The sequence below is a fragment of the Camellia sinensis genome, chromosome 1, assembly GCF_055761805.1.
Source record: "Camellia sinensis isolate YWXY chromosome 1, ASM5576180v1, whole genome shotgun sequence".
Classification (NCBI taxonomy): domain Eukaryota; kingdom Viridiplantae; phylum Streptophyta; class Magnoliopsida; order Ericales; family Theaceae; genus Camellia; species Camellia sinensis.
This window is the reverse complement of record NC_138961.1, coordinates 205172884-205183963: the sequence shown is the minus strand read 5'-3', so window position 1 is coordinate 205183963 and position 11080 is coordinate 205172884. Positions and strand designations below refer to the sequence as shown.

Here is an 11080-nt window from a genome sequence, read left to right as displayed (position 1 = left end):
CCAATGTGAATTTAAAAATATGAATGTTCACATCATTAAATTGCTAATCGTTCAAAAAATATTTATAAATGTATCAAAATTAAATATAAGGGCATAAGTGTCCAAGAAAATAGTGTAAATCAAGAAAATGGACTTTATGGAATAAAACTATACATACATGGGACTAAATGGGTTAAATAATTCCTTCATGGACTTCTTGAGTTAAAACACTTCTAAATTGGACTTATCAATAAAAATTCCATTTTTAAAACTAAAAATATTATCAATTTTGCATAATAATGTTCCAGATAATTTAACTAATTGTTCTAGGTAATGTTCCAGAAAATCATTTTATTTTTTTTCTCACAAAAAAGTAGAAAAATAAAAAAAAAATTCCAAAATGAAACTAATTTAACCAAGTTAAATTAAGAGTTAATTACCTTAAAATCCTATTTACAAATGTTATGAGGAATGTTATGATACCTCAAGTCCAATCTAAGATTTTTTTCAACCAATAAATCCTATTATTAAAATTGAGAATATTATCATTTTTTTCTTAATTTTTAAAACCAAGAATATTATCAATTTTGTATAGTAATATTTCAGATAATTATTTCACTAACTAATGAAAAAAACAGAGGATGAGATTAAATGTTTTTGTCATTCTACTTATTGGTTTGATTCAACTATCCAATAAAATCAAGAAGATTATCAATTTTTTCATTTTTACAATTTTTTTTTTCAATTTTGCACATAAGTGTTCCATTATCATACTCTTTTATAGACATAAATTTTTTAATTTTACACAAAAAAATAATTCAGTTTTTCAATTTGTTTTTGGTTTTTCAAAAATATTTTTCAGAAAATTCTACTTTCTTATTTTTCATTTTTTTTTTGTTTTTACTGAATTTTTTTAATATTTTAACCAATTTTTTTAATTTTTAAACACACTTAACATAAATACACATACAAAGTACAATTTTTGTGAATTTTTTTTTTTAAAAAATCACTAAATACCAAAAATATATTAAAAAATACTAAAATTAGTATATTTTCGTATTTTTATGTATTTATTAATTTTTAAAAATATTTTTTCACATATTTTTTACTTTTTAAATACATCTAAATAAAGTATATCTAAAAAAGTAAAAAAAATACTTAAAATTTTAAAAATATTCACTAAAAGCAAAAAAAAAAATGAAAGATAAAAAACTTAATTCAAAAAACTCAAACCAAACACATACATTAGTTTTTTTTTTTTTTTGGCATATAAATTTTTTCTTTAAGTTTTTTCAATTTAAAAGTTGATAGTTTAAAATTTTAAAAATTAAAATAAATGTTAAATCATCAGGTTTCTTTATATATAATCATAAATGATGGAAAATATAGGATGAAAAACATCTAATGTTCATCAGATTTCAATAAATTTTGAATTTATAGAATGAATCATCAGATCATTTACATCATTCACATCATGTTGATGTAAAAATGGGACTAAATGGAGCATAAGAAAACTTTTAGGACTAAATGGTTTAACGTTTCAAAAACTAGGCCTTATGGGTAAATTTTCTAACTATTTTTTGAAAGATAATTTCAACTATTAAAAATTTAATACGACCTAAAGATTTAAAAAATCTTAATTAAAATTTAGTAAAATATAAATTCATAAATTAAAAATTATATATAAATGTGCCTTCAATTAATCATAAAATCAAAAAATCAAACAAAAAAAAATTGTTTCCAAACAACACTGCCGTTGAAGTCGGCTTTAATTAGGAAAACATGACGTGTAATAGCTGTGGAGGGTTCTAGACTCGATTCGGGTCGGGGGTAGAGGTCGGTTAAACGGTGCAGGCTCAAAACGAGGAGCCCCAACTCTCTCTCTCTCTCTCTCTCTCTCTCTGGTTTCAGCATTTGGCATTTCTTGTTAGTTCATCATCATCTGCAACAACAAAACATACGCACCTACACGCATATACGCTGAGAGATGGATCCAGAAACAGCGCTAGGGTTTGTAAAGCACGGCGCTACTCTTCTCCTCCTCGACGTCCCTCCACACACCCTTGTCGGCATTGATACTCAGGTTTCAAACTAATTATAACAAAATTCCGTTTGGCTTCCGAGAAAGTTAAAACACTATGAAATCAAACTTGCTTGTTTCCTCTACGTAATTGTTCAATTTGCATTTTTGCAGATGTTCTCTGTGGGCCCTGCTTTCAAGGGTATCAAGATGATTCCTCCTGGTGCTCATTTTCTCTATTATAGTCCTTCCAACAGGTTTTTTTTTTTTTAACTTCATTTCTCACTTCTATGAATATATATTTTCCTATATATAAAAAAATTATGGGCTTTTACGTGCAGAGAAGGAAATGAGTTCTCACCAATAATCGGCTTCTTTGTGGACGCCAGCCCTTCAGAGGTTTTGATAACAATTATTAGTTTCTTCATTTTCATTTTCAACTCACAACAAGTTGCTTCACATATATTTTATTTTGATTTGAAATTGTTTAATGTGTGGCATGTTAAATTAGTGTCTTCATTATTCTAGACCATCCATTTTATACAAACTGGGGATTGATTGGGAAAATATGGTTGTTGGTTCTCCTACTTGGGTTGGGAAGTTGTTCCTTTGATGTGGCTAGTCAGGGACTAGTGTGAAATTAAATGGTGACCCATGAAGAGGCAAAATCTGAATTGTCATTTACTAATATATGGATGTTACAATTTTACAGATTTATATAACAACTTTTACGTGTTGAAACGAGTCCCAAATTATTTGTGGCGCCGAGTAATTTGGGGGGGTTATATGGTTGAAGTAAATCAGTTTGTGATCATCTCATTTGTTTTAGACTCTTTCCACTTTGGAGTGAAATTTGAAGAACTGGAGCAGATGCTGCAATGTGAGTGTCAATTTTGAATTTAAAGATATGGGAACAACTGGAATTGCTATTTACGGATCACTGTCTGGTTCAGATTGGGAGCTGCTTTGAGCAGTTGTACATTGCTCCCAAAGCAGCCATGTTTGCTGTGGTAATAGGTGCAGCCAAGTCAAAATTTGAGTTGCATCCTGTTCCAGTTTCAAGTTCCAAGTGATTGTGGAATGTTGTCACAGAATTAACACAAAGGAGATAGATTTGATTTAAGTACTACACAAATAGTGCATGTTTTCATTTAATTCTCAATAGATATAAATTATGAGTTAAGACTCTATGTGAGCTGGTGCATTGTCATTTTGCAGTGCAGTTTTTGCTATCAAGGCAAACTGGGATGATACAGTTGAGTATGGTTGTGGGGGTGTTTGGGAACTTGGTTTTTGAGTTTTTTTTTTTGTTCTTTTTCACTACAAGACAAATGTTTTACAAAACCAAAAATAAATAAATCCAAACAAAATATCACATCAAATCCCATAATTATTTCACTTTTTCTCTCACAAATATCACATCCAACCACAAAAAAAAATCCAAATATCTTCCCAAACACAAAGGGTGTGTTTGGTTTGTGTTTATAGAGTAGTTTTTGAGATAAAAAGTACAAAAACTTGTTTGGTTTGCCTTTTTTCGGAAATTGTTTTGAAAAATTGTTTTGGGGAGAGAGTTTTAAAAAAAGTGATTGATTTGATGTGTATGAGAGAGAGTGATTTTGGAAAGTAGCTAACCAAACAAAATTTTGAGATTTTTTTAAAAAAAATTTGTTTGGTTTGATTGTTTTTGAAAATTTGTTTGTAGAGAATTTTCCCAAAATTTTTTCTGAAAAACAAACCAAACCTTCTCCAATAATATACTACAACTAAAAAAACTTACAAAAAAATTCACTTCCCAAACACCCACTGTGTTATCTAAATAAACCATGATTAGACTACATTACAACAATTACGTCATATGTAAAGCTGTTCAATATAATTTTTTCAAAGTCACTTTCTTCCACTTGTTACTGTTGTCAATAGCTTTACAAAAATAAATTGGTTGTTCTATCATATCAAGTTAGGTGTGCCAGACTAATCTGCCTCCTATGTTGTTGCAATTAACAGGTGATTGTCCGTCAATGGGATCAACAAGAGGAACGACTTGTCAAACTATCAGAAGATGAGGTCTGTAACAGAATAATTTATGCTTTATTATGAATTGAATTCCATGGGTTGGGATGCATAGCTTCAAAGCTTGAATGATGCCACCAATCTGATCATTGTTGTCAATTCTCAAATCAAATTGTGAATCTTATCGAATCATGATTTGTAAGATTAATTTTATTTAATATAATATATAATTTTATATATGTATATACATATAAAAATACACATATTTAAAACAAAACAAATATCAATATAACTAAATTATGTATATGTATATACATATAAAACCACGTATATCAATATATTTAATAATTGAATTATTATTAGTATTATTTTGGTGATAGATAGGTGAAAATTATGTCATTTCATGCATTATGCAAACAAAAACAGAAATAAAACCGAATCATAGTGAATTGCACTATTCATTTCAATTTTCTATTCAACAGCACAATTCAAATTGAATCGAATAGTAGTGAATCATGAGAAGAGTGTATTGAACTTCAACTAAGCTGCTCATTGTAGGTGTCTATACAATGCATTTTTCTTGAAACTGAAAACACTGTTTTCTTTAACATTGGATACCATTTAGCTAATTTATATTCATTCTATCTTTTACCAAAGGAAGAGAGATATTCTCAAGCAGTAAAAAGCTTGGAGTTTGACAGGCAACTGGGCCCTTATACACTAAGTCAGTATGGTGATTGGAAGCGGTTGTCCAACTATATTACAAAGAGCACTATTGAATGCATTGGTAAGCACTGTTTAGTTACTTGGAAGGTCTACATAGTTAATTATTGTTTTCTTGTCTAGTTGGGTTGCTCTTTCGATTTTTTTTTTTATATTTTATAAGTGGCTCTTTTGGAGCAGCTTTTCAGGGGAGAAAATATGTATGTTGTTTGCTTAAGGTGGGTATAAGGTTACAATACTGAATTTGGGATATAGGGAACCCTTGCTGTCTCTTTGGCAGTGTGATGTTTGCATTTGTGTGTGTTCCCATGTGCGTAGATTTCGTTTTGGTTCACCTTTTATCAGTTCCCCTTCGCTTTTATTGGTTATTTAGAATTTGGTAGATAAAATAAAAGGAACTAGTCCATTCATAAGCAGAACAAGGTAAAAGAAGGCTAGGTAGAGGAAGAGTACTTTATAGATATCAGTGTTGCTATCAAAGTTCGGGAGATCTTCATTGGGAATTTCAGGTTAGAAATTGTCCCAACCTTTGACGAGGTTGGTGAAAGAGTTTGTCAAGGCAACCTGGAACATATATGCTACTCCTTTGATTTCAACTCCTTTCCAACATTGAAGGCATTGTGTTGTATATTATTAAGGGGTTGTTTGGGAAGTGCTAGATTAGTATACTTTTTGACTTTTTACGAAAAAACATGAAATATGGGTTGGGTTTAAAGTGATGTGGTAGAGAGGTGATGTGACTTAAATAAGATGATTGTGACCTAAATAGGATAATGTGCTAAAATAGCATGTGCTATTTTAGCACATGCCAAGCAACCACTAAGGTAAAATGTACTTTTCAATTAAGTTTAAATAGTTTAATTTCAAATTATTATAAGAGGTCAAGAGTTTGGTCTTCTTAACTGATAAGATAATTTGTAATTATTGTCGAGGTTTGCAAATAAAAGGCACAAGTCTGAGGTTATACTTGAACTTTATTGTCAACAATTTTGTGAATGTATTAGTTAGACATTGTAACTCTTCATGTTGGTTGACAACGATTAAAGGAATACATTGTGGTGGTGGTAGTGTTGGTAACATGGACGACTTTGATGTGCAGTATATGCCAATGTAGAATTGATTGTCACATTACATTATAGGATGAGAACATGTTAGTTTCTCTACGTAACTTATTACCCTAAAAATTTTGGAATAAACTACCAATAGGTCCTAATAGTTAGACTTTTCCATTAAGTCCTATTGAAATTAGTCTTATTAAAAGTGTTGCTAAAAATAATTTTTTGCGATGATTTTTTGTATATGTTGCTAAAAATTAACAATTAGTAACTTTATTTTGTCACGATTTTTATAAATTGTATTTGTCGCTAAACTTAATTAGTGACGTTTTTCTATGACGAATTTTCAAATTGTCGTTGAAAGTTGAAAATTAGTGACTTTTTTTGTAACAATTTTTTTAATTGTCGCTAAAACTTATATTTAGTGACTTTTTTGTGACAAAATTTTTAAACTATCGCTAAAAATTAACAATTAGTGACGTTTTTTTAATAATGTTTAATGAAAAATGCCATTAATTATCACATGATCTATTGGATAATAAGTCCACCTATTAGGACCTATACGTAAGTTTCCCAAAATTTTGCTTCAAGTTTACGAATTATCTAGTCCTGATTGTAACAACTACTTGATGGGGATCTGAAACCATTACACCACTCGATCAGAATAATTTTTTTGCCATTAAAGGGGAGTGCTTCTGTATATTGACTAGCATGGACATTTGAAATCAAGCATTTTGCTTCAATCAGCAGATTCTCATTCTTGGTGATGGCAGGTTTATGGCTGTTAATTTAGAGACACTTAAAAAAAAGTATTCACACAAGTATTTGTTTCTCCAAAAAAAAGTTGTTCCTGTAAATTTGGTGATCGTAATGGATACCACTTGAATTACCAAGACTTTCAATGTTTTTCTGAGACTAAACTGTAGATTACCTTTTGCTTAAATGATTCTCTGCCCAGTTATTGTAGCAAAATTCGGACAGATTTTATTGTTTTCAGTGTGTTTGTTCTTTTTACAGAACCCATCGGAGGAGAAATTACAGTTGCGTGTGAATCTGAGATTGTTGCAAACATTCCTAGCACACCCACAGAGAGAGCTTTGGCTGAGCAGCTGAAGAATGGTAAGTTCTCAAGGTCCGTTGATAAGTCTCAAAGGAGAGGTAGTTATTATACACCAATTCCCCGTGTTATAAAGAACAAGGCAATTCATGGGCAAGAACTTACTTCTTTGAATCTTGACAAGGTATAGATTGCGACATGTTTGCCTACTGAACCTAACTTTTGTCACTGTTGTACTTTCTTGCTGATTTGTTCATTATTTTACTTATATGTTTTCAGACTCAGTTGTTGGAAAGCATACTAATAAATCACTATGGAGGTTCTGAAGACTTAATATTAGGCGAGCTGCAATTTGCATTTATTGCATTCCTGGTAGGATAGAACAAAATGACATGTCCCAATGTGCTTTTATTCACGTCTTTTCCTCTCTCTCTCTCTCTCTTCTCTTTTTTTTTTTTTATTTTTTTATTTTTTTTACGATACATCTGATCATATTGCAGAAAATTATCAGATTTATATGACGCCTGTAATTTTGTAGATGGGACAATCACTTGAAGCATTTCTACAATGGAAATCATTAGTTAGCCTCTTTCTGGGCTGTACAGAAGCTGTAAGTATTAATTTGTTTGCCAGTTTTACATTGTTTGAGGACCTCGCATTAGGTCACATAAATTTTGATGCTATAGTAAGTTAAAATTTTGACATGTTTCAATTAACATAAGGACCCAAGCATTCTTGTGTGGCACTTTGTAGATTGATAAGCGGGTTTGGTTTATTTTACAAGTGTTAGTTTTTTCCTGGAGAAGCAGTTGTGCATTTCACTATCTTCTTCTTTGAAACAGATCAGTTTATGCTTGTATTTATGTTATAAACTTTATTTCTCTGCAGCCTCTTCATACAAGGAGTCAACTATTTACCAAGGTAATTTTCAGATATGAACCTTAATATCTTAGATAGTCTTGCTTTTTTATTGAGACTGTGAATTGTTTTGATGTCGAATGCCACTCAATGAAGACTTTTGAGCAAATGTCATTGTCAACTTTGTAGATGACATCTTATGTTATGAATCTCTTCTATAAATTAAATACATTTTCTTGTATCATAGTTAATCCAATGATCCTGTCAATCTATTTTTATATATAATCACTTTTTTACTACTCTCAATTAGGACATAACCTTCATTAATTCATGTACCATGCAATGTTCAAAAAAGAAAGAAAAACAAATGAATTCATGCGCCTACAACTTACTTTTATTGCACCTTCAACTTTGGCATTGTTGCTTTTTATTGCAGTTGGTAGGCATTGGTCTTCATTGCACATGACCAACTTATTTGCCTACTCCCTATTGTCTTATATCTGTTTTGTTCCGTTTCTGTTTCTTTTCTAGATTATTTTCTTATTTGACTGGCATTTATAAATTACCTAACATTCTTGAGATGCTTCTTCTCTGCTTGTATTCTATTTGTTACTCATAATATACATATATATATATATATATATTATTTGCTGTGTTTTTTTCAGTGATATCTGAAATTTGTATAACATCTTGCAGTTTATTAAAGTTATCTATTATCAGCTCAAGTATGGATTTCAGAAAGAGCACACAAGTACTGGTGGTGCAGAAAAGGGCACATTAACATTGTTAGATGAGTCTTGGTTGTCTGATAGCTTTTTGCACCATCTTTGCAAGGTAGTCTTCTGGGGTGATTAAATTTTTTACTAAGACACTGGAAATTATTGGCAAATTCTAGTTCTCATGATTGCAATTTGCATCACTCTGCAGTGCCTTGAAACCGGTATAGTGCCACTTAAAAAAAACTCTCAGGAATTTTGTGACTTGATCTTCTACCAACTCATTAGTATTGAATTCGACCCTACCTTTGAATACTGACAATTTTCTGAAATACTGTTGGGTTAAAGAAACTAAATTATGAGTTGATATTGATCAGTCTAGCATATTCTGATAACTGAGTTATTATTACAGGATTTCTTTTCGTTGGTGCTAGAAGCCCCAGTTGTGAATGGAGATCTTTTGTCATGGGTTTGTATTCTAGACTTTTCTCTCTATGCTTCACTTTGAGCAGATTATTTTTCTTAATTTAAAAATTGTTTCAAATCTACCAAGAATTTGAACTCTCTTGCCTATTCTTCTATGACGAATGTTAAACAACCATATCCTAGGAAAATTAGACTTTCTGGATTAACTTTTTTTTTTCCCGAAAAATAACTTTCTGGGTAACTTTACTTGAAGTAGATTCTAGAAAGACATGGTGTGGATTGTATAATCAAAGATGCATATACACGCGGGGGAAAAGTAAAACTTACAGTTGTCCACTTTTTTTTTTTTTTTCTTCCTTAAGGTAGTAAACATCATCCCTTATAACGTGGAGCAAAGTATTTGTTTTTAAAGCTTGTTTAATATATACTTGAACGAGTTAGGCACCATGTTGAGTTGAGATACATAACCAAATATGATCTATATTGTATTTCATATTTTCTTAGGATACTTTGCATTTATAAATTTAAAAAAATAAAATAAAATAAATAAAAACTATAATTATTGAAGAGTAATTTGCATGTTTCAGTTCTCTGTAATGTAAAATTTTATATTTACATTACCCAAAACTGGAGATCATAAATTGATGCATCACCCAAAACTGCTTGAAAGAAATTTGAAATATAATGAACAATTGATAGTTTTTTGAATGAGAATGTTTAGTTGTGAAATTCATCCACTTTCAGTCATATTTCCGAAGTTGATTGTAGAATGCCCACAAAATAATGTTGTGTGGAGGAGTTGAGTTCAATTGTTCTATTTTTATAGACAAGGAAATTCAAAGAGCTGCTTGAGGACACTCTTGGATGGGACTTCCAGCAGAAAAATGCAGTAGATGGAATGTACTGCGAAGAGGATGATGAGGTCAGTGTGTAGTGTGCAAGAGCTGTTTTTGACCATCTTTACTTTCTCACATAATTCATGACTCTCTCTCTCTCTCTCTCTCTCTCTCAACTGCTAATTATCTTTCAATTTCTGCAGTTTGCTCCAGTTGTTGTGGTGTTAGACGATTGATCAAGGTCTAGCTGCCTAGACATGTGACAGAAGCCACGGACCTTATTGGCTTGGCCATCAGAAATTGTGGGACAGCATGGTTTTTGGAGTCTTCATGATCTCTGCTTTCAGCAACTCTAATGTGTAGCTAATTATGCTAACATGAGATGAGACATGATATCTTGTTATTTTCTCTAGATCATCGTACACATTGTTCAAAAAGAACTTGAAAAAAAAAGGTTCTTCCTGTACCTTGAAATGTGATGTCATTGTCAACTAATAGAGAAAAAATTGTAGAAACATATATATTTGAAATAATGAAAATGTATATGTTAATTGAGGGGGTTGAATCGTTGACACATATGAGGAGCTAGCTACTCACTACAGAGGAACCCACACTAATGTCTGTTGTGGATCATGCCTACAGTAAGCAGTGAATAATTTTTGGAAGCATACATATTTTTACTGTTGATCTTGTTCTGCTTTATATGGATACTGACTTTAGCCACATGTGTGATTCATGGTTTGGAAATTGGCAGCAGGAGTTCAGTTTTTTTTTTTCTTTTAGCAAGTAGTTAGGAAAAAATTATTTTTATAGAAAATTTATGCAGATACATGATAATGATATGGCAATGGCATTTTGCAATTAATAGTAATTTTGGTGAGGTTTTTTGTTTGTAAGTTGTGTGAGTTTAGAATGCAATCATATCATTTTGTACAGTTTTTTTTTTTTTTTTTTTTTGGTGTACGCGCGTGTGTATATTTGTATAGTATCACTCTTTTTGTTATGTAGATGGACAGTGATTAATTAGCAACAAAGAGTTAAAGAAAGACTTGTAATATTTGGTTAAGGAAGAAAGTTTGTGTGCTGTTGGAATTATTTTCAAATAGATTGGAATTTTATAATTCGGAGGATGATTTTGTGGACATGTTTAATTACCTTGAAGGGAATTTGTAATTCTATTTATACTGTCCATTGTTGGTATCCCCTGCCCCATAATTTGTAATTTTATTTACCGTCCATTGTTGGTATCCCCAACTGACCCCATAAAGTGGCCTCCTTGTAGACCCGTTTAAAAATATATTTAAATTTGATTTATTTAAAATGGCAAATCGATTTCAAATTAATTTTTAATACTGTAAGTGAAATATGAGTTAAACAATTTAATTTGTATTATGATT

The 11080-nt window shown here is 30.8% G+C and overlaps 1 protein-coding gene across 1 annotated transcript; it reads left to right on the top strand.

Annotated features, from left to right (window-relative positions):
- The first annotated feature begins 1774 nt into the window (after positions 1 to 1774).
- Positions 1775 to 10259, top strand: LOC114309007 (AAR2 protein family). Its single transcript, XM_028254697.2, has 13 exons — positions 1775 to 2062; positions 2174 to 2256; positions 2341 to 2398; positions 4007 to 4066; positions 4670 to 4799; positions 6808 to 7031; positions 7127 to 7219; positions 7386 to 7457; positions 7736 to 7768; positions 8402 to 8539; positions 8834 to 8890; positions 9674 to 9769; positions 9887 to 10259. Exons 1-13 carry the CDS (start codon positions 1967 to 1969, stop codon positions 9917 to 9919), a joined length of 1173 nt encoding a protein of 390 aa, XP_028110498.2. The 5' UTR covers positions 1775 to 1966; the 3' UTR covers positions 9920 to 10259.
- Positions 10260 to 11080: the final 821 nt, after the last annotated feature.